Source organism: Carassius gibelio, chromosome A11 (genome assembly GCF_023724105.1).
Source record: "Carassius gibelio isolate Cgi1373 ecotype wild population from Czech Republic chromosome A11, carGib1.2-hapl.c, whole genome shotgun sequence".
Classification (NCBI taxonomy): Eukaryota; Metazoa; Chordata; class Actinopteri; order Cypriniformes; family Cyprinidae; genus Carassius; species Carassius gibelio.
The window spans coordinates 11613216-11637449 of NC_068381.1; the positions used below are offsets into that span (position 1 = coordinate 11613216).

At 36.4% G+C, this 24234-nt stretch overlaps 3 protein-coding genes across 20 annotated transcripts in view; all 3 read left to right on the forward strand.

The window, feature by feature from the left end:
- Positions 1 to 11970, forward strand: part of LOC128022356 (pleckstrin homology domain-containing family A member 6) — an 80449-nt gene extending 68479 nt beyond the window's left edge. For 14 of the 18 annotated variants that reach the window (XM_052609817.1, XM_052609816.1, XM_052609809.1 and 11 more), the window contains 12 exons: positions 22 to 117; positions 505 to 616; positions 1213 to 1349; positions 2574 to 2756; positions 3642 to 3708; positions 3906 to 4009; positions 4237 to 4413; positions 4787 to 4936; positions 5047 to 5180; positions 5532 to 5674; positions 6430 to 6526; positions 9099 to 11970. In XM_052609817.1, the coding sequence (XP_052465777.1) occupies positions 22 to 117; positions 505 to 616; positions 1213 to 1349; positions 2574 to 2756; positions 3642 to 3708; positions 3906 to 4009; positions 4237 to 4413; positions 4787 to 4936; positions 5047 to 5180; positions 5532 to 5674; positions 6430 to 6524 (1398 nt within the window). In that variant the 3' untranslated portion in view covers positions 6525 to 6526; positions 9099 to 11970. The remainder of the gene's footprint in view (positions 1 to 21; positions 118 to 504; positions 617 to 1212; positions 1350 to 2573; positions 2757 to 3641; positions 3709 to 3905; positions 4010 to 4236; positions 4414 to 4786; positions 4937 to 5046; positions 5181 to 5531; positions 5675 to 6429; positions 6527 to 9098) is intronic. The other 4 variants (XM_052609808.1, XM_052609810.1, XM_052609819.1 and 1 more) reach the window with 4 other exon arrangements.
- A 1307-nt stretch (positions 11971 to 13277) lies between these two features.
- LOC128022358 (vesicle transport protein GOT1A) lies at positions 13278 to 14933 on the forward strand. The gene is made up of 5 exons (XM_052609826.1): positions 13278 to 13425; positions 13685 to 13776; positions 14112 to 14290; positions 14516 to 14579; positions 14781 to 14933. Exons 1-5 carry the CDS (start codon positions 13401 to 13403, stop codon positions 14820 to 14822), a joined length of 402 nt encoding a protein of 133 aa, XP_052465786.1. The 5' UTR covers positions 13278 to 13400; the 3' UTR covers positions 14823 to 14933.
- A 143-nt stretch (positions 14934 to 15076) lies between these two features.
- kiss1 (KiSS-1 metastasis suppressor) lies at positions 15077 to 17072 on the forward strand. Its single transcript, XM_052609827.1, has 2 exons — positions 15077 to 16309; positions 16613 to 17072. The coding sequence occupies exons 1-2, from the start codon at positions 16225 to 16227 to the stop codon at positions 16873 to 16875; spliced, it is 348 nt and encodes a 115-aa protein (XP_052465787.1). The 5' UTR covers positions 15077 to 16224; the 3' UTR covers positions 16876 to 17072.
- Positions 17073 to 24234: the final 7162 nt, after the last annotated feature.

The window sequence follows — 24234 nt, forward strand, 5'->3', positions numbered from 1 at the left end:
TTTGTTACTTGTACTTCCCAGGCCCTGACCAGCACCTGTATGGAGTTTGAGGCACTAGAGGATGAAGTAAACAGCATCCACGGGGACTTATGGGAGCACCTGAATGCTGGAGGGCAGGTATGTTGGATACTGGCTCCAAATTTATCATCATCATGATTAGTTACCAGGAAACATTGAAATGTTGCACTACAAGCCATTTGCCATCTTTCCATTAAGGCAAATCATGAGCACATGCAATTATCATGCGAATGGCCTCCACTGCATGGTCATTTTCACATGATTGATATGGTGTAATGGGGCATTATTGTAGCAAAATAGGTGACCTTGATGGTACAGATTTCATTTGAATATTAAATTAAGATCTGTTTAATGCAACAAGAACTGCTCAAATCCTTTGAATGCAAATGAAAAATGCAATCAGTACTTTAATGACAGTGCTTTAATAATGCACGTATCTTTCTGTTTCAATGATTGAGTTGTCTAACAGATTCTCTCTCCTCCCAGAGTGAGCTGGTACACAGGCACATTCAGAAGGAGTTCTGGAGGGTTCAGGATGTTTTGGAGGGGCTGCACAAGAACAACCCGTCTCGCGGCACGGATACGGCCAAGCACAGAGGTCAGATGATCTCCATGCTGCACGGCATCACACATAATCTGCAGAGCAGAAGAATAACTTATTTCTGGCCAATTTCTGGCTATTAATTATAGTCAGAATAAAATGAAAATTCACCTTATTATTGATCTCATTGTGAATGGTTCACTCCATGTTTAATTAGTAAAATTGGTTTGTAATGTCATAACTGGTTCGTCTGTTGAAACAGCATACTTCTTTTATGACTTATGCTTCTATTAACTTACTTTTTTATTCATTTGGTCTACATAAACCCTGTCCCTTACACATTCAGATTCGCTGTACGTCACAAAACAGATGAAAAATCTGTCGCTACTTCTGTTCTGTATTTTCTTTACAGAGCTGCAGATTTCTTATATAACACGAATGTTGTGAGACCATTGTGTGCCTGCTGTTGCAGTTAAGCTGCTGCTGCAATGCTTATGCAGTGTGTACAGTGTGAAACAGGAAACATGATTATGATTTGATAATTTGTTATTGGAATACAACTGCAGAAAAGTAGAGTATATTACAGGAAAGAGTATTAGGTTACTTTTGACATTGTGACATTGGTCTTTAACTCTGTTATCTGTCTTCTGTAGCCAGTGGAGCATCCGGCTCCTTCAGCACAAACAGTCCTGCAAGCCCCTTGAGTTCAGTGAGTCTGACGAGTCCTCTCAGCCCCTTCTCTCCCGTCCCTGGCTCTCAGGCCTCTCCAACTAAACAGCTGGCCACAGAGGTATTTCACACAGCATTATTCTTCAAGACTGTCTTATTTATTACAGTGTAAAGAATACATTGCAGTAGCATATACTGTATGCTGTAGAACCAGTCTTAGCATAGGACGTGCTATTTTTTTTTATTTTTATCCCAGACATTTATTCCCAAAAAATTGTGCGATTAATTAGTTAATTTTTTTTATTCGATTGACAGCACTAATATATATATATATATATATATATATATATATATATATATATATATATATATATATATATATATATATATATATATATATATATAATTTTCAGTTTGATTATATGCTTCACAGTACTTCATGGGACTTTAGTTCTATCTTGTACCTTTGTCTTTTTGTCTGATTTTCAAATAGTTTCCCCTTCAAATCAAAGTTTGTGATCTTTTGATTCACTTTGTGTTTGTTTGGTTGGTTGGCTTATAAATCCCGAACAAAGATTTTTCCTATGGGCAAAATGAATTAGAAAAATAATATTCACTGAAAAAGTAGATGGGCACTATTGCACTATATTGTCTTTTTAGCTTAAGAGAAAGCAATTTTAATCAGTTGAATAATTCTACATGGAATGATGATCAAATGACCTGAAATGGGATTCAAAGATTATTTCTGTGTCTAATACCTGTTTTCTGGCTATATGATTCTGTTTTTTGTTGTTACTTAGCTGTAGTCACTCTTAAACACTTGGTTGAGTGTGTTTGCTAGTATTCATAGGTGACCCACTCCCACAGTGATACACTACCAAAATATCCCCAGAGTTTTGGCACATGCTGTTTATTCAGAAGAATCAGCCCCTGACTGAACTGCACATTTTCAGACTTCAAATTGTACATCAAAGTAGAATTCCCATGTTAAAGCGGATGGCCTAAGCCTTTTATCGGAGTTCACAGTTGCCTTTGCTAGCAGAGATTTGTTAAAATCACATAGTTCACGTGTGGGTCATGTGCTGGGTCATGTGCAGGTCATTGTTTATTAGTGGTTGTGGAGAGGGATCCATGCCTCTATGCTTCCCATGATTCTCTCCACCCTCCACCTGGCTTAGTCGCTCCTGATGCACAGCTCACTCTCCACCCTCTCCATCCCTTCTTTTCTCTCCTCCTCCCTGCCTATCTTTCTTTCCCTTCTGCTTAATTTCTGTTCTATCCATATCTTTTACTCTCTCTTCCCAACTTCCTGGTTTTTTTTTTTTTTCTTGCCTTCCTACCACAGGAGGTTGGTCCTCCGCGACCTCCACTTCCTAAGTCTTACCAGCCCCTGGAGTCTTCCCAGTCTTTCCCCCCCTCTGTCCCACTCCTGCCCTTAGAAAGCAATGCCTGGCTGCGCAGCATGGGCCCCCATTCAGGCATCCACCAGGAAGGCTACAAGGACAATGAAGATTTCCACAGCAGAAAGGTACCTCAAAGAGGCGGCTGCGCTACGAGAATGAGGACTGTGTCCATTTTCACACCATGAGCATCACTACAATGTCAACAACATCTTCCTTTCCCCTTCACCAATTAACTTCATTATTTCCCCTTTCTTTTCTTTTCACTACTTCACTTCATAAAATATCTGTTTGCATTCACATATTTACAGTTTTGTCACATATTACTTTATCTCAAACCAAAAGGCATCACAATATAACATCTGTTGTAAGATATAGCAAATATTGGAATAAATAAATCAGAGTAGCTTGTCTTCCAACAGCTCCCATTTTTTTCTCTTTGTTTGTGTGTGGTAGACAGATCAAGTTACTTCATATACACACACTTGTGTAGTTGCACCATTTTTGTCCTTAGTACCGGTTTTATTTGTGCTTGCTTGTTTCTGTGCTAGTGTTGCATTTATTCAAGGTTGTGATAGTACTGTGATGTGTAAAATGCTTCCATGGCTTTTACTTTTAGCAATATTTGCCTCAAGAACCTAATGCATTTACAGGCTGCTATTCATCACAATGTTGAACAAACTGTAGAAGCCTCCACTGTGCCCCATGCCAACATTTTTTTTTTTTTTTTGAGCATGCTAATATGAATTGGTGTGTTTTTTGTTTGTTTTTTTTGGAGGGGGGAGGGGGGTTCCTTAAAAAATGTAGGTATGTTTTTTTTTTTTTTTTTTTTTTTTTTTTTTTTGAAACCAGTCTGAAAAGAATTCGATTAAGAATCAAAAATAGATTCATATAGTTTTTTATTTTTATCCTGTCAGGATGGGATTGCTGGTTTCAATTATTTCATTTGCAATTCTTTATGTTACTTTAGGATATTTTTTACTTGGGTTGACATTTGCTATGTTTTGTTCCAGCAGAACTACAGCTCACAGGGACAAAAGATCAGCGACTTTGATACAGAGCAATCCAACCAGAATAGAGGTAGGAAGAAAAAGAGGCTGACATTTTTCATGATATTTCCTGAGCATATGAAATTAATTATATTTCACTTTAAGATCATTTATATTTAAACCACGGTTATGGTATGAACAAGTGAAAAACTCACAAACACTATTTTATTGCCTCACAATGGCGCCTGTCTAAAAAAATTTAGTTTGTAATTGACTTTTTCTTTGCAGTCGGAATTATTCCACCCAGGACCAAGTCGCCTTCAGAAGACAAGAACAATTCTGATGGCGTCCAACGGAGAAATGGGAAGGTGTCCAATGGTCACATTTCCAGAGTAAGTTAATTCTGTGCTAGTAAACTCTTCATGTTTTCAATAATAGCTTCACATTTTATGAGGAAATATGAGGAACTATAAAATATAGCCAGTACCATTAGTTTAATCAACATAAATAAGTTACAGATCCAATTTGTGGGTTCTGATTCGGTATGTATTGGACTAGGTGGCATTATAGGTAGTCTTTTATAAATGCGTTGTCTAATGGTGTTGGATGTGTGTCCCAGGAGAGGCCAAAGAGTGCAGTGTTCCCCGCAGAGGTGAAGTCTAAAATGAGTGTGGAGGAACAGAACGAGAGGATACGAAGAAACCAGAGCAACTCCGTCAGAGACAAGAGGCGCAGCCTCAACATCTCCAGCAACCAGAACACTGATGGCTACAAATCTTCTGCTAGCTACAGAGTGGTTAGTGTCATATTCTAAAGCATTTTTTTCTCCGTACTGAAGAAGTAACACATTATTGCAGGTTTAGCTGGTTATTAATGCACTTATTATTACTTTATATATTAATAGCTCATGTTTTTGAGACACTACTGGGAAAATCTTAGTGAACTTGAAATTTACTTGAAATAAATTTACTTAAAATGCAGCCAGCCTGCAAAATATACTATTGATATATTCTAAATATAACTATATCAGGTGCCATAAAGTATATGCTTAAAACAAGAAAAAATGCTGTAAGACAAATAAAAGATATTCTATGAAACCATTTTACAGTGTATTTTTGCAGTATATGTCACGCTAAGCATTGATCCAGTTGTCCTTCCTGATTATCCAGGTGCGGAGGAGAGTGACGGCTGATGAGGTGGTTATTCAGGATCTCGAGGCGGCTGTTAGGGGAGAAGGTTTGGAGTCACCCAGGGAAGAAATTGCTCGTCTGCGACGACAGGTGGAACCTGAACACTATGACCTGGATCTCAACAAAGAGGTAAGAAATCTCATAGCAGCACTGCATCTTGCACCACGAACATTGTCCAGTTTTTAAGTAACATTTGATATGAAGATTAGGCAAGGACATTTGTTTCATTGTTTCTCTAGTTGTCCATGCCGGACAAAGTCTTGATCCCCGAGCGATACTTGGAAAATGAGCCCAGTACACCACTCAGCCCAGAAGAGCTGCGGGAAAAACAGAAGAAAGTTGAAAGAATCAAGACACTGATTGCCAAATCTAAGTATGATGAACATCATGTCCTCATCCACTACACACTGAGTAACCTTTATTTTGTTTTGTCCATCCAAACCCATTTGTTGTTATGCCATAAACCATACGCAGCACTTGCCGAACAACCAGGGACTGCCAAAGTTCTAAAATCAAGTCAAGCTCTCAAAATATTAGTACAAAAAACACAATAAAAGATTTTTCACTTTTGTGTTCTTTGGAAAATACAAAAGGTTTGGTTTCAAACATCACTGAGTAAACGTTGGCAGAATTTCCTCCTAAGTGAAATCGATACTTAAAAAAATCTGTGTGTGTGTATACATATAATTTTTTTTTTTTTATTATCCTGTCTGTCTTTCTCCAGCTTGCAGAATGTGGTGCCAGTGTTGGACGGGCCAGTGGAGGGACACAGTAACCCAGAGCAGCAGCTTCAGGAGCAGGAGAAACGCATTGAGATGTCCTGTGCTCTGGCTGCCGAGGCCTCCCGCCGTAGCCGGCTAATCTCCGGTGAGGAAACCTGCTGCCCTGAGGAGCCTGGGCAAACTGTGACCCCAACTGTCTGACCACTGTCTGACCCTATTGTCTTTCAATGTCACATGCTCCACAATGTCCTCAATTTACCCTTCACCACACTTCAGTGCTGAGGTTGCACTTTAATCATAGTTATTTTTTGACTTAGGAGAACTATTAGATTTGCTATTTTGCAGAAGAAATTTAAATTGAACTGATATATAATTGATCTGGTTCAGAATTCACAACACATTCATCTAGATGTGTGACCCCTGTACTGAAGCACACTGTCTAGTTCCATCTAAATTCACTGAGGAACTGCTGTAGAGTGAGACATTTTCTCAAATTAACAACTATGAATATTGCTTTGTTGTTGTCACTCAATTTTAAACTTGAGAACATATGAATTGACAAAGGCAGAGAGGACGAACATCAGTTATAAATAGAGAGAAAAATTACAATATATATCTTTTTAATTCATCGTGCCTTTGATCTCAGTTTCTAGATTAAGATTTATGGACAACCAAAATTTATAATCATACATTGGACTTTCCTTCATAGTTTTCTTTCATTTCATTCCCTATTTTTTGTAGCCAAAAATTCAATTAGCATGGATTAATTTTGCCTTGTGACTCTTTAGAGAGGACAGTATACGTATATCCACCTCTCTGTCCCACAATTCCTTTTTCATTTACTTCATGGCATATGTTTTCTTTTGACATTTTGCCCCCCATAATTTCACTGCATTGCAGCACAGTGCGTCCCCAGCCCCCCTGCCTCCCCAACCAGCCTGGTCCCTCCCCCTACTGCTGACTACTCTGACTCCTCCCACATCATGAAGGTGTGAAGGTGAGTCCCGCCCATTGCACAACAATCCCCGCCCCTTCCTTTCTCTTCCTAGTTCCTCACACAAACTCTCTTCCTGGTCCTGCTCATCACTGCCCTTGCTTTCTTTTACTTTTAGTAGAGCTAGAAATATAACAACACTGAATATTGCTGCATTTACAACACCCTGTTTTGGTAGAAAAATATTCTGGTATGGAAACAATTGCAGCAAAAGTTCTAATTCTTGATCTTGGTTAACTGAGCATTTATTACAGGACTTGTGGCTATTCCACAAACAGCTCCTACAAATGTCTTGACTAACTTTCATTCTTTCAATATTTCATATTATCAGCATAAGTTCCAGTGATCAAGTCTTAACACAGTGTTAACAGACTAACTGTAAACTTTGCTGCAATCAGCTCATGGCAAAATAATAGTCAGCCTTGATCAAAACCATGTGACAAAAATGTTGCTGAGTCTTTGAACTATGTTGATCATATCACAGTGGTCTTTCATAAACACTAAATTTCTCTTCTGGTCCATTAACAGTTTATTAAAGAACATTTTCACCTGTTATAATCACAGAAACCAGATGCAGCTATTTTGGCAACTGCTGTACAATTTGTTCACCTTATGAATTGTTAGGTCAGAAACACTTGACACAAGTATGCGAATGCAGATGTGAATGTTTAATCATTCACATTGCAAAAGAACAACTATATTAAATGTATTGTATTTGTGTTTCGCTGTTGGTAGCAAACCTCCGAGTTCAAAAGACTCAGGTGGGTAGTAAAGTGTGCCATTAAGCCAGAGATTATTATTCAGGTAGCTATTTTTATAAACATGTTAGCTTTAACTATGTAGGCCCTATCACAAATGGTGTGTTTAATGTATAGTGGGTATAGAAAAGAATCACCCCCGTGAAAAAGGATCACATTTTGTTGCTTCGCAGCATGAAAGGAAGACGAATGCAGTTTTTGTTTTATTCAACTGTATTTACTCAGTGCAGCTTATAACATCCAAGTGAAAGATATAACACCAACATGTCAGAATAATAAAAAAAAGAAAAATAATTACTAAGTTGGAAAAAGGACCATCCCCAGTTTTTTGTTGAACCACAATTTGCATTAATTACAACCTTTAGTCTGTTGGGATATGACTGTACTAACTTTGCACATCTAGACTTTGCAATATTTGGACACACAATGACCATGACTGTTTGTCATGCTTCAGAGTTGCTGTCGGCCTCTCTGACCAGTTTCCCCCTGTCTCTTTCATCCAGTTTGAGTGACGTCCTGATCCAGAGAGGGTCAGTGTTGTACCAAATACCTTTACTGTACTTCTTAATAGTAGACTTCAATTCTAGGCATTGATAAAGCCTTTTTTTATATCCATCTCCTGACTTGTGCCTGTCCACAACTTTATCCCAGAGATCTTTTGACAGTGCCTTGCCACCAATAGTTGATTGTTTGCTTCAGATGCACAACAAGGACTGAAATGCCACAGGAAAGCTCTTTTCATGCTGAGCTGATCAAAAATACCACAGCTGACCACAAGCTAAAGTCAAATTTGTGTACCATTGAGGTGATAAGCTACATCTGATTGAGTTTATAAGCCATTTTTAGGAGCGGGGGTCACTTTTTTTTACATGTTGGTCTTCATTTCAGGCTGCAAAACAACAAAATGTGATTATTTTAAAGGGGGTGATTATTTTCTATATACGCTGTTCCTCTTTAGTTCTCAACCAAGGGTCGGGGGCCCACTAAGGGGCCTTGGCAAACTTTCAAGGAAGCTTTTAATTGGCTTAATATTTATTCACACCCTAATTAATTAAATCCTTCAATACTTCAATAGCATTGTTTATATTTATTCCAAGCTCTAAAATATTTAAGTGTGCAAAAAATTGTGAATACTTTGCATTCTTAATATGCTCTTTTGCCAAACCCACCCTGATTGGACTTCCCACCGCACTACTACACAGAAGTCTGTGTGGCCAAGTGTAGAACACATGGCTGAGAGTGCCATCTGAGACAGATTCATTCTTTTAAAATGTTTTGCTTTCCATGACATAATTAAAAATTGTCAGTATAAGAAGACAATTTATACTTACTAAAGCATCCCCTGGTGGCAGCACTTTGCATTATCAATTGCAGTCTGATACATCATGCATTTTTTTACCCCAAAATTAGAACTGTCATCATTTGCTAAGCCCTTTCACATCCTGTATGACTTTCTTCTGTGGAACACAAAATTATCAGTACAATGAATATCAGTGGGGTTCAGTGTTGTTTCAGACTCCTTCATTGACTTTGTATGGACAAATGAGTTGAGTTGAATCATTCTTGAAAATGTCTCCTTTTGTGTTACGCAGAAGAAGGTACTTCATACAGGTTTGCAATGACATGATTAAATGGTGACAGAATATACATTTTGGGAGAACTATCTCTTAAACATTTATAGATGCATTCACATTCTTGCAAAGAGTGTGTTTCAGCCCTCGTGAAAAACATTCAGCTGAACCAAAGAAAAACAAGTCTCTAACAATACATTTGTTCTCCACTTATCTTTGTTCTCTCTTCTTCTTCCATTTTCCCAGCTCAAGCTCTTGCAGCTGTCAAATTTGAGGGTGAGCCCTTCTGAGTATCCAGCAGTCACAGAAAAGATCACTGAACACCAAGAACATTTTGTTTTGCCTCCGCCAAACATTGTATTTCCTTTGATTATTTGCTCAACACCATGCAGAGAAATATTTAAAAATGTTGGGATGTCTGTGGAGGGCTGTTCACAAGCGAGGTTATCTGCCTCCACATCTCCTCACAATCCTCATTCGGAGTACGTAACCCACGGCAGAACTTTGAATTCAATTAATCATCTGCTTTGACTTGATCTCGGAGGATGGCAGTAATATTACAAAAGCTACAAACTAGCCAGGAGTGGACGATGTTTACAGATTCATATCTACTCTCAGTCAGATTACTGACTGGAGTACATACAGCAGAATCATGCTACAAATGCTGGGTACAGCTGCTCAGGGCGGATTCTTGCAGACACAAGCACGTTTGCGACAGGACGGAGCATGACAGAGACCGAGCTGCAAACAGAGGAAAAAAGCCATGCTTGAGGAAGTTGTAAAAACCAGACTAGGGAATACAGCAAAGTTGTCAAAGCTCAGTTCATCTGTTAAACATCAGAAGAGGGATTTGGAACCATTAGTATGATAATGATCTGTGTTCAGAACTAGCCGCAATCAACCCCTGATTTTTGAACAGAACTCTCGGGCTACGCTTACACGACAACGATGTAGTTAAAAACAGAAAAGTTTTTCCCTTATGTTTTTAAAAAGTTGAATGTATACACAACATTTTAACATATCCGCTAAAATCGCCAAAAACGCTATATTACGTACGGCAGGCCAGTAGTTGGCGCTGTCACCTTGTTAGTAAACAGTACTTGTAGGGAAGTGATGTTTATATATTTTATATGATGCTTCTCCGCTGTTGGTTGTAATATTGGCGAAGTAAATCTACACAACAGTACCATGTGCTCCGCCATTGTTTTGTATGTTTGTTTGCGCATTTAAAATCATCACATACTGCGCATGTTTGCATAGCTAACATGTACTATGCACATGCATGACGCCATTGTTTTCAAAGATTGCAGTATTGGGTGTTGACACGGAAATGATAACGGTGGCGTTTTCAAAAATGTACGTTTTCACTCCCCTAATCGCCGCTGTCGTATGAAACGTCCCGGCGAAACGCATAAAAAGTTTCCTGTTTTTGGCTGAAAACGTTGTCGTGTAAACGCCCCCTCAGTAGGAGCTTGGAACTGTGGATGAATCCTTTGTTGTCTTGATCCAAAGGGTGTTGTTGATGAAAGAAGACTTAGCATTGGGCACTTCTCCTCCATCAACTTTAAGGCCAGACTCACTGTGACTCCTCCTGGCCTCTTCTTTTCCCACTGTCCTTTCTGGTTTCAAAATAGGGCTTGAGAACCCCCTTCCCATCAACACTGCAGTCTCTCAAACCATTGTCAGGCCTTTAAGTACCATGTGTATCTATTAATAAATCAGATATATTGATATGACTATTACTTTAATCTTTGCATCAAAGCCATGTGGACTCGTCATAGTGCTTTTACTGCTAGGAGAGTACCAAATATCGGTACCTTAAAACTTTTGAGCGTGTGTGTTAGATTAATAAGATAAGAAAGCCGAAACATTGAAAGTGTCCTTAGAGTTGTAAGTCTGCTTGTTGAAACAATGCGTGTTCATGCGAGGCCAGCAACTTGCATCACAGCCTGTACATACTGATGTTAAATTATGTAACCTGTTGCCCCAAAAGAATATCAAAGCCCTTATTTGTGGATCGTTGTGCCATTTGGAGATTCATTTGGCTGTTTCTTTTCTGCTGTGACACAGTTTTTGTGTAAATATAGATTAACGTGGAATGAAATGGAACAATATTTTGGATTATTTTTCTATCACAGGTAATTACCTCTGTAATCAAGCAGCTTGCTTATAATTTATCGTAAAGTAAAGAACAATTTGCCAAACCATATAAATCTCCAGTTTTTTTTACTTTGAGGTGATATTTCCCCATATCGAAACCTCTAAAATGCCATGCAAGTTGTTAGCCCATTCTGTGCTTTCTAATTGTCTTTTTTTCATGTAAAATTATTCTGTTTTAACTCTTGACTAAACACTGGCCTCAGCTTGTGTATGATCTGTTTTGTGAGAATTTGTTTGATGAAATTGCCATGTCATAATTATGTCTCTGCAAAATCATGTTATTCTTATTCCAAAAACAAAAAATTACCAACAACCTGAATCACGCTGATACACAGTGTGTGATCTGGGAAAGAGAAAAACAAAGAGTAGCAAATTATTCATTGTAACTTTTAAGCAAAAACAGCCCTGAATGGGAAGACAAAGATCTATTTTTTATCCTTTTTCAGAAAGAGAAAAACAAGATCAGTGCATCGCATATTTTTATATGTACAAAATGAGGTTTTAAAATGATTAAAGAGAGTTTTGATCTGATATATTATGGAGATACTGATCGAGGCTGATATATTTTTAATTTATTGATCCTTTTAAAGGCCTTGTTTAAAAGTCATTTTTAAGTGTTTGTACGTAATTGGACAAAATGGTTGCAGTTGGACAGTCAAAGCAGAGATGTCTAATATTTGATAATAAAAAAAAAATAATAATAAAAATTGTAGCATATAAACTGGAATTAACTACAGTAATCAAAATAAGCACATTGGTCTGTGTAAATATGTTTAAATCAAAACACTGTATTTCTTCATATTTGCCGTAACTAATGTTATTTTAAGGGAAAAACGAGTCTGCTTGAGCTATGCAAATCAAACAAAAGACTTCATGTGCTTGCTTTAGAAGTACCCTCATGCAATAAAGTGAATGTATTTAAAACCTTTTTGTAATTAAAACTCTTCATTTATTCATATTCCTTCTCTTCAGTAGAGTTTGTACATCCATAATTGTATTTCGAACACTGTGTTCACTCTACCATACTGCAAATGTCATGATGTTACTTCAGGGTCCAAAGAAATCCAATTTGTCAACTTTAACCAAGAGACATGCTTCTAAAACAAAGATTTCATTCACTTGTCATTGCAAATATGCAAATCTCTCTGGATGTAGATAAGGTTACGCTGTATTACAAGTTAAGTTAAACAGAAGCTCTTTTTAGCAACTTGTGAGGTACGCTGGATTAATTTCAGCCAAATAAATATATGAAGCCTATTTATTACACAAATTTGAAGCCTTAGTCTTGTTTTGGCTGTTGTAAATGTAATATGCCGCAATCAAACCCATGATGTTGAGCCAGAAGTCAGACAGCTCAACATTCCAACATGGTTTTTCACAAAATTCCCAGCCACTTATTAAGACCACAATTTTTTTTCTGGGCCATTTGTAACACTGCTTGTAAGAAATCAAGCTAAGTAGTGAATATTTGCTTACATTTGCATTCAATTTAAGGATCAGACCTTGCTGGAAAGCAACTATAAACTCTGTGTATTCTGACAATAACAACACAAGCACGAAGTGAAAGCCAAGAAAAATGTGTTGGCAGTTAATGCTACATTACTACATACTACATTATGCGCTTATTTAAGGACTATTCATCAAATAAAGAACACAAATTATTGATTTGTATATTTATAACACTGCAATAATATTACAGTAATATTAATACTGAAGTCCTTCATGATCATGCTCTCTACATTTGATAACATACAGAAGAGGACAGCAGTTGTGTTTGCACAAATAAGAAAGCGACACTAATTTCTGAAGAAAAAAATCGGAATTATGAGATAATAACTGAGAAAAAGTCAGAATTGTCAGATGCAAACTTGGAATTATGAAAGAGAGAGATAGAAGCCGAACATAACTGTGAGATTTCAATTCGGAATTTTGAGGGAAAAAAAAGTCAGATTTAAAGTCAGAATTATCAGGGTAAGAAAAGTCAGACTTGTGAGATGTCAGTTCGTAATTCTGTCTTTTAAGTAATAAAGTAATAATTACCCTTTTCATTTTTTTTTTTAATCCATGGAAGGAATATTTTTTCATGGGACGCTGCTCTTGACTAATCGGGATCAAGTATTCCAACAAGCCAAGAATTTTTTTTTCTTGTTTTTATTTTTTCATGGATGAGGGTGGAAGGTGAGTGGACACGAGTGAATGGACTGAGATTGAGTGTATATGAGATAAAGTGATCATCAGGCAGAGCGTTCGCTCTCATCTGTCTAATAGATTTGGTTAATGTTCACCCTACAGTAGGGTTCAAAAGTCAAGCATTTGTGTGAAAGACACAAACCAGTAAAAACCAAGGAACAAAATCCAGGAGATACGAGTCGACAACAGAGAAAAACCATGATCACAATCACAGAGTTTCAGAGTGAGTGTCTTTCTTTCACTGAATATACATTAACCACTGTATGAGTTATTGTACAGTCACAACTCAACTCAGACACATTGCTATTTTCACAATGTAAATTATTGGTGTTCAGTTAAATTAAAACAATGTAAATCAATACATTTTGGCCAGTTGACATGTTCAACACAGTGTTCTCCTTTTTAAATGAGCACAGAAATATGTGTTTTATTGACTAACTAAGAATGCAACTGTAACCAATCTATTCTGACTTGGATTCTAGAAATCGGTGTAGGTCTGTCAGGATTTGGCGTGTTCTTTGTGCTGTTTGGAATACTATTGTACTTTGACTCGGTCCTGTTGGCATTTGGAAATGTAAGTGAAGAAATGAGCTGTTTAGACATGACGCAAGAAACTATGTAGATCTTTGGTCACGGGAAATGTTTCTTAAAGGGATAGTTCCCGCAGAAACTGAACTCATTCTGTTCAATCTTGTGTCACTTTTATCAAATATTTAAAATTTTGAGAGTGAGGGTGAAAGACATTTTTATTGGATATTCTTTACTTTTTTTTTTTGGTTTGACTATCCATACATTGCCATCCAGAATGTGGTTCTGTATATATTTATATTCATAAGAAACGTCAAAAAATCTTTCGATAGTGTATAGGCATATATTGTGTATTTTCCAAACTTTTCACTCCTATATCAGATTCTGTTTCTGTCTGGTCTGACCTTCGTCGTTGGCTTGAGGAGGACGGCCCACTTCTTTTTCCAGAGACAGAAGCTCAGAAGCTCCGCCTTCTTTCTAGGAGGCGTGGCTTTAGTTCTACTAAGATGGCCTCGTATTGGCATGCTAGTGGAGACCTATGGCTTTGTGCTTCTATTTAAGTAAGTAAATAGTTGAATCATATCCTGTCCTCATGTCAAGGCAGACGCCTCCAAGATGCTGCTACTTCTAACCAACCAAGATGCATTTTGCCTGAACTAACTGTGGAACCTTTATTTTATTATTCATTAACCTAAATACATGCTATTTCTCTGCTGGAATCGGCATTGTTTTTAGATTGTTCCTCTCCTAAACTAGCAAATAACAAAATCCGTTATTGTTTGTAGGTCATTCTTTCCAATGGTTTTTGGATTTCTTGCAGCAGGCTTGAACATTCCTTTTTTAACTACGGTATGGAACAAAAGCCATTTAGCATGCTTGGATCAAAACATTGATAAATGCAACCTATTAAAGTGCAATCAGATGGATTGTTTTATTGTTTTGAATATATAACTCTGCAATTAAACATTCAGTGAGTGACTGAAAAATCTCTATTGTTTATATATTCTCTCTCTCTCTCTCTCTCTCTCTCTCTCTCTCTCTCTCTCTCAGATTTTAAACAAGTTATCTGGAAATAGTTCCTCAATGGTGTAAGAGCAGATGCTGGAAATCTGGAGGTTTTTCTACAGTGAACTGTTCGAATTTTATTTGTATTTTATTTTATTATTACCTGTATAATATGTTGAATAAACTCACCATAACATGTCCAGTGTTCTAGTCAAGAATGTTATTTTTGAGTTTATTTTAAAAATATTTCTTTTTTATTATTAAAAACAAAATTAGGATTTGAAGTGCACAAGATAAGTCTGCACTTTAGTATATTTCCCTCCCAAGATGAAATGTCCAGCGATCTTAAAATCTTGTTGCTCTCAGCCCGCCAAGGTATGAATACAAATGCTTTTCCAATCATCATCATTTCTATTTCATCTGTCTGCTCCCTACAACTTCAATGAACTACCCTCAAATAGAAAATGATATTGAGTTCAAATATATAAAGGCTTTGTGGTTCCGGAATGTTCCTGTGAAAGGGATGGGTGGTGGACCCACCCCGGGGCAAAAAGACAAGATCAGAGGGAAACAGGGGAGGGTTGTGGAGGTCTGCGAGTCACTGAGGAGGCTATGACGCAGGTAATATTGTTGTGTGAGAAAGATAAATTGTATTTGAAGGTTGAATGAACCAAACACATCCTCCATACCTGCAAGTGTAAAGGTAAGCCATTTACTCCCATTGCCATGTCTAGTTGCATAGTTGTCAGTCTATGTGTAAGTTATATGTATTAGGGTTTGGATGGACGAATGACATACAGTATTTACATTTGTGCATTTGTCAGATAATTTATCAAAATGATTTACAGTGCGTATATATATATATATATATATATACATACATATGCATGTTAACATTTTGATTTTGAATAGGTGGTTTGGTTAGCCAAGTAGGAACCAAGAGGTTCTGCTCTGAATCTGCACTTAAATCCTTCTCATGGAGCTTTTTTTTTTTCTCATGCAATAGACAAATGTACAGTACAGTTCCTGTCAATTTCAGCAGCCTTTTAAACTGTTCTTATTTACCTTTTATGTCATTGTATAATTATTGTTTGTTAGATAGATCAGTAGCGTTTTGGTTATTGCAAAATATTTGTATTATAATATTATTGTGTTATGTTATTATTTATTTGTACATTTTTTACATCAGTGAACAGCATTGCCTAGGAGCAGATGTGAAAGGCTGATTTCTGATGCTTTTGATAACTTAAATTCTCTTTGAAGTGTGTATCTCCTCTCTCTGTTTGTGTGTGTGTGTGTTAGGGTTTGTAAGTGTGTGTCTGAGCTTATGAATTGTGTATGAAAAGATACATATAATGTCATTAAAATGTTTGATCTTATACATAAATCCTCTAAAAAGTACCCATGTTTCAGAAAATAACCATATGTGTTGGTTTCTAATTGCATTGCTTTCTTGCAGAAACTAGTTTTGGTTCCAAACGCATTAAAAATGAAGCTACTTACCATCATTTTGATGTTGTCAGTGGCAAATGGTGATCCATACCCTTCAGGCCATTTTCAATATTATTTAGAAGGTAAGTTCAGTGTTGTCTTTGTTAATTGGCAAAAACTTCTAACGTAGCATTAATATAGTTAATATACTGTAGTCTTAATGTAACAAAATACAATGTAACTTCAAAAAATATATATCTAAAATTCTGGATGCATTGTTAAGTTTAATGGAAAAATACTCTTCATGATGTTGATTAAAAAGTGGGATTATTATACATATTATAAGCCTGTATTGGAGACTAGATGAAATGCAGGAACTATAAAGCATAGCTTCGTAGGCCTTGGTCTCATAAGCTGTATCTCTCAATCTTTTGTTGTATTTCTAGATGAAACTCCTAAAGAATCACTCCAGGTTCTCAGGGGAACTGATACTCGTCCCACGGCTGGATCTCCATCTCCCAAGCTCTCAGTGCACTTCTCCATGAGTGCAGATCCTCAGCGAAACACACGGTGGTGGGCTCCTGTAAGACCTTACACAAAAAGGAAGCAGAATGTTGCATACTACAATCTCAATTCCTTCGGCCTCCGCTATGGAAAGAGAGAGCAGAACATGCTTGCTGAGTTTAAACAGAAGATACCTATGAAGTGAGGACCACTGGGTCATGCTAAATCTTGTGTATTGTTCTTTGAGGTTTTATATTAATTAGAAATGATCTGTAGATTGATTTCTAGACAAAACATTAGTGCAATAGTTCACAGACTTTAGTAACTGTGAGGACACGTTTTGCTAGTAATAAATACAAATGTTTTGTCAAACAATCTGAATAAAAGGATTTTATTATATAATATGATTGAATCAGAGCCTTTTTTCATGGATTTGCAAACTTCTTGTTCACACATGCTGATTACAAACATTGTTTAAAAAATTTTTTACAGTATACATTTATTCAAATATTGTACCTTGAATAGATTTTATAACCACATTGGGTTATCTGATCATTTCCACACACACACACACACACACACACACACACATATATGTTGTGTGTTTTTCTTCAATGTGCTTGAAGGCCTGTGCCATAGGTTTTATTTTATTTTTGCGGATATATTTTCAAGTCAATTATGATGATAGTTCAAAACAAGAAATGTATACTATATAGTTTAAAATAAAGCACATCATAATAATCATAATAAAACCTTTATTGCAAAATTAAACATTTTCTAAATACATTTTAAATCATTGAAAACGGTTAATGATGTACTGGATGTACCACTATATTACAGCAGTTATTTAAACAGTTAACCCGTTTCCTGTAAGATTTGAAAGTTACAATATAATAAAACAGATTTATTCATTTATTTATTTAGGCAAGCACAGATATACAAAAATAACATCAAGTTATTTATAACATCATTTTTTTTTTCTTGACAGAATGATTTCATGTGAACAAATATATGAAGATATGAAGATATAAATGATGCTTGAAACAAATCTGTGACATGCAATTCGTAACTTTAGAACAAAGAAATATAGAAATTGAATAGAGAAAAACAGCACACATTGCATAGCTGATAAACTTGCGATGATTCCAGATATCAATATTTATTACTGCATTGTTTTATAAAACATCTTTATCCATCGATTTATGGCAACATCTGCTTCCTTGCTGCCATATTGTAGGCCTAGTTCAAAATTTCCTGATACTTCTGTAAAAAATTTCCATCCCGATGAAAAGTGGTAAATGCAGCACAGTATGTTTAATTGCTTATTTATTGCTTAATATCATAGTGAATGACAAGAGCTTGTCAGTATTATGAGGGAGTATTTTTTATTTTTTATCTTATTTATATTTACCTCATATGTTAGATGAGACCCTATTTGCGTAACCAGTGACACAAGAGAATCAAATGCTTTGTGTCAGAATAATGCATTAGGTGTTTCCCCTACTTCAGGGAATGGTAAAAACACACATTTTACTATAAGTCTTACTGTTCATCCACTGAGGCTTTCATACTAAACTTTGGCCTTGTCAACAATTCAATTCGTCAACTGCAGATAATTCATCTTCTACTAGTTCTCTGACCACTGAAGGCTCGGAAAGTCATTTGAAAACCATTAACCTCTTCCTCACACATCTGAAATCCATCCATGAGGTATTCCAGATGTGTTACACACCGTTTCAAGAACGTTACAATTCTTCATTGCCATTTTTGTTGGTGTTGTTGTTTCATATGTTTTTTTGTTTCTGGATGTCAGCTGACAGATCTTTACACTTACTCTAAATGGTACGTAAGCCTAGACTGTCTTGTGGACTTGGATGTAAAACTGGATGTAAACTATGTGAATGTTCATGAAACCCGACAGAAAAAGATGGAAAGAAAAGGCCAAGTGAGCTGTTTTAGCAGCGATGTGTCTGCTGTGAATTACTCCATGGTTGTCTTTACTAAAACGTGATTAGTAGAAACCATAAAAATCTCCCATGTAATGCACCATCTCTCAGGAGAATTGTTATAAAACAACCATTTTAAATGTAACTTTGATATATTCCAATACCACCACATTTTATATGATTTTTGCAGATTTAATATTTGTCACATCAAAAATACCAGTATTATGATGGATCCCATCAACTTTCACTGACAGTGTCCCACCACTTGGTGGTATCAATAGCTCTACATGCATGTAGTAAACACGATGAAAAGCATATTAGGATGTGAAATTTGTGTTAAGCTGTGAAGTTATCTGTTAAAAATTCAGCACACTGAACCAAATTCAATGTTATATCATCCTTCTAATTTGAAGGCCAATTCTAACCACACATAGCAATATCTGATCAACACAGACTCTGAAACTAAGCCATAAGGAGTGTAAAAGTCACCCTGTTTATTCTGATAAGACACAGATGGTTAAATAATTAGAGGAGGCATCCAAGTTCCAAGAAACCCTTCTATTTTGAAGTAGCATTTGAATTGAATTCATTACAAAATGAGTTGTGTATTGAGGCACTCCAACTGAGGCAGATTCAATCTTTTGTGCGACTGCTTTAAATTTAAACTTCCAGAATGGAATAATTCTAGTTCAGTGATCTTAAAGTGCATGTCTTATGCTATTTTTTATTTATTTTTTTTTTGCAAATTTTGTGTCATAGAAACTTTGCAACAAACATGCCTCCTGCATGTGGTTCTGTTTAAGGTTGAAATACAGTTTATTTCATAACAGATGCTGAAGTTGAAGAGTGTTCTGTATCTTGTGGCAGGACAAGAAAGAAATGCCATTGCATTGTTTACATCCAACCAATAATGGCCTTTGAGTTTCTGTTTCATGAAGTCCTCAGCTGCGAGTGAATCATGTTGCTAGTCCAAGATAGATTGCTTTTAATAAATCCTTAATAAAATCCTATTTTTTAAGTGTCATTGTCACATAATCAAACTTTTAATTACAAAAAGTGCTTTTCCACAGGCAGTAAAAAGAGACTGACTATTGTGCAACGTAAGTCAGTGATACAGGGAGGATTCCAATCATTTTTGGCACGTCCACAGAGGTTTTGCATGTGAAATTGGAAGGTTTGCTTAAACAACAGCACTCTGTTCTCAGAAATCCACCAACACATGCAAGATCTGTGTCGCAGACTAAAAACAAAACCTAAAACACAACCTTATTGAGTTGATGCGGCCCTAAACCTGTTTTTCAATGTGGCTTCGTTTTATTCTCTTAATATAAACAACACAAATGTTAATTCCAGTTTCTGACATTTAAACACATCCTTTGCAAAAAGAAGCTAACTTTGTTAATAAGCCATTGAATAAAGTTGTAAAACTTGCGGTATAAACAACTGAAGATAAAAAGGAAAAAACAAAGAACAGTGGTGTATATCAAATGTTTTAAGCTGTCATTAAATCATTAAGTCTTAATTGCTCTAATCTTTGATGCTTTAGGCTTCAGTATGTAGACAGTATTGCAATGTCTTTATTTCTTGTGCACTGAAAGTTTGACTAACGAAACCTCACATCAATAAACTTCTCTATTTATATACACTCCATATAATTATTTTTTTGTGTGTGTGTTTGAATATCCAGATGAGTACAATCTTAACTGATATGAAAGAAAAAAAGAACTCTCTTCTCTTTTTATAAGAATTAATGATACATTTCAACATTTCATGGTCAGTTTGCCAAGTCAAAACGTGCAAAGAGTAGATGAATGTGTCAAGTTTAGTTTGTGCAGGAATTTTTCATATTTCATATTTTTCATATTTCATACAAATGGACCATTTGCCAGATCAATAATTTCCTGTTCTAGTACTCCTCATAGCTGTAGACACCGTTTGAGCAATAAAATATGTCTTTTAAAATGTATTGTAAATCCATAAATATACAGAATGAGAAAAACCAACCTACCAATATTTTGTCTCATAAAATTTAACTCCATCATTTCTCGGTTTCTGTTCTCCATGGTGTGTTTTTCTTCCATATTGGAAACTTCAAAGAATGTTTTTTTTTTAAATTATTTTAATGTTTATTTTTATGTTTGAACAAGATCACATGGGACTGAAAAGACCACCAGAGCGAGTCACCGGCAAATGTTTTGGCTACTGGTTACAGCATGTTTTTTAAGGCCAGTCCAACTCCAGACCAGCACTGACCAAGATGCCGTTCTTTTCAGCAGAGCAAAAATGAATTGTGAGTCACTTACTTTTTTGCTGTCTGTAAAACAATACAGTTATGAGCAGAAGTCCACCACTCCCTAATATAATTATGAACATGGTGCCAAAAGAGATGATTGTTCTGGTGGTTTGTTCTGTGGCAGAGTTCCTGTGTGTTTCTCTGTCTGGATGGTCTGGTCCCTCATCTCCTGCCTATCCTCCTGGGATCTGCGGTCTGTGAAAACCAAAGGCATCTTTGGTGAGTCATCACAGAATTATTAACACATGACTGAAGAGAAACATGTTTGATGTCTACTATTTAGGTAGAATAGTTATTTAAAATGTAGTGTTTAATCAACTGTTTGATTACCAGCAATCTTCAGAATATCTTCTTTTATGTTCAATATAAGAAAGAAACTCATACAGGTTTGGAACGACATGATGGTGAGTAAATGATTTCAGAATAAAAAAAATTTGGGTGAGCAATCCCTTTAAATAAAATAAATAAAATGAAGTATAAAACTTAAAAAATAAAAAAATAATTAAGCCTAAATAGTGAAGCCTAAAGAATGACAAAAGCACACAAAAAATTACAAAAAGATTAAAATGGAAATGGAAAAAACAAAAATAAAACCTAATTCAACATATTAATAAAAACTAAAATAATACTAAAATAATGCTTCTACTATCTTTCTCACTTTTTCGGAGCTTCACCTCATGAATGGTTCTCATGAAATTCCTCGGCACTCTCACTGGACTTTGGGTGTGTGTTTGGAAATTTTCAGGAGGGCTCTTTAAATGACCAGGCTGTTCAACGAGGGTGCTCAGGCCTTCTGATGAATGTGCATCTGCTTTAAAAGACAGAACTGTGGTTGTGACTGGTGCAATGTGTTTACACAGTTGAAAAATCTGGAAAGACTTGCCTTTTATCTCTGTGTTCTTAAGATTTTTATATGTTGACTCAGATGTTGCAGTATCCCGGTTCTGTGATGATTTCACACTTGATGGTTGTTCTTCGCTTTTGGAATCTAAAGACCTCTTGTCGAGTAAAAGCAGTGTACTCCTCTCCACACTGTCCTGCATGCTATCGCTTTTATGACTGTGGCCAGAGGAGGCTAACTCAGCTCTGGAGTCAGTTCTGCTCGAAAATACATCCTGAAAATTTGTAAGTGAAGGAAAAAGATCAGGTGAGGGCAAATGATCCATCTCTGAATTTGAAGTTTCTTCATGAAAAGATGGAGTGCTATCAAAGAGGAAGTTGGACAGATCCCCTTGTGTTGATCTCCATGTGACAGGCGTCCCTAGAGCTAGTGGGACAGCAGACTTGAATTGTTTAGTTCTTTCATTACCACCCTGTAATGTTACCACAGGAGAAAAGGATGAATTTTGTGGGGATGGAGTAGGTTTCAGGTGAATATTCCAATGGCTTGTGGATGCAGATATCTTAGATGATCCAATGCTCACTGCTGGTCAAATGCAGGGGCAATCAGAGGCACCTAGAGGAAATGTAATGCAAATTATGATAAAATCACAACTAAAGTAAGAATACCTGGGGCTTCACAAATCTTTTGCTAATGAGATTAATTTTGAGAACCTGTTTTGCCCCATTTCAGGTTGTTTCCCCCTTTTTAATTTGCATTGTGTTGTGTGGTCTAGATAACTGTCTGGCTGCATTACTGATGGGTATTTGTAAAAGGATTTGATCAAAAGTGTTGATTCATTCAAAAATGAACAAGCAAGTGATTGTTTATGAATCAGTTTTGGATCATTTTCTCAAACGAGTCATTCAAGCACACACATAAGTATGAAGTATGCCAAAAGTTCACCAGATAATGCCAGATGACATATTTTTACAAACAAATAAACAAGTAGTTCTGAGTGCAGGTACAGTAACATGGAGAGAAAGACTCATTTGCAAAGCTCATTTGCATATACGCTAGTTGTATATTGGCAAATTTGTTCTTTAACTTCTTGTTAAACTGTTGCGTGAAAGCTTGTGAGCACGATAGCGTATGATTTGAGATGCAGTTGTGTTACCTGCTGTTTGGCTGAGAGGTTCAGTGTTGGATTCTGGGGGATCTTCTGTGTACTCCTCCGCACAGTTCCAGTCCACAGGCTTGTCACTTTGAGTCATCAGACCCATAAACATGCGAATCACTTCCTCCGCTTTCTCCAAAGCTTCCCTGGGCAAAGTCATGTGGGTTCTTAGGAACCTCATCGGGCTATTCTGTAGGGTGTAAAACATGTTTGTTTGTTTTTTTTTCAGCAGAATTAGGCTATTACTCTCTGCAGTGTACTGAACGCCAACAGCTGGCAGGCTACACAGGTCACTGGCTACGTTTACATGCACAATTTTTGGTTTAATCGGACTGAATACATTCCGATCGATGAATCTGATTGTAGTGTTTACATGAACGCTAAATAAAGTGATCGGCTTGGATGTGTGCATTTATATGTCACAAGTTTACACTGCACATATATAGAGTTTCCTGCTGTTTGCACATAACCACTCTCCTACACAGTTTTTAACAGCACAATTAATATTTATCCATATTTATGGATAAATATACATATATAAATATCCAAAACAAGGACTGGTGGAAGAAGGTTGTCATGCTCCACTTCACAGTTGCAGAGTGAAAGCAGAGTTTTATAATGACAGGACATTCCTTTTATACAACACTTTATTCAAAAGAAAGAGAAATTTGTTCCGCACGTCATACGTCATTACGCTATTTCTGCATTATTGCACAAACAAAGTCATTGCACTCTCAACCGTATTAGAAAAGGAATATACCAACCTCTTCAATCTAATTGAAATTTAATTCATATCAAGCTAAATCAGATTGATTAAGGTTTTTACATGAAGGCTTTTTTTGTCCGATTGAGCCATCAATCTGATTACAAACAGATTATTTGGTTGCATGTAAAAGTAGCCATTGCAATACTATTTTACTGCAAAGTTTTAATTAAAGCAGACCATTAAATGACATATCCATTGCCTTTTGAGGTTAAAACATTTTGGTTAAAAAGGATAGGTCTATAAAAAAGTAGCTATGTGATTTACACTGGTTTTCCTGTGTGTGCATCCTGCCAAAGACAACAAACTGTCTGACTTTGGTTTTAAAATAGTGTTGACAAAGAAATATGATGCACCATGGCAATTATATACGATTTAATTAGGTAATTAGGTTTCCTCTGCACTTTTTTTAGACATGCTTCAGTAGAAATAATTTATTTAGCTGATACAGATCACATAAGCATGTGGTCCATTTAACTTCATGTTGGCAGAGGTTAACTTAAAATAGGCACCACTCTGAATTCCATGTGACCAGGTTGTACTATATAACTAGGCACAGTTTCAA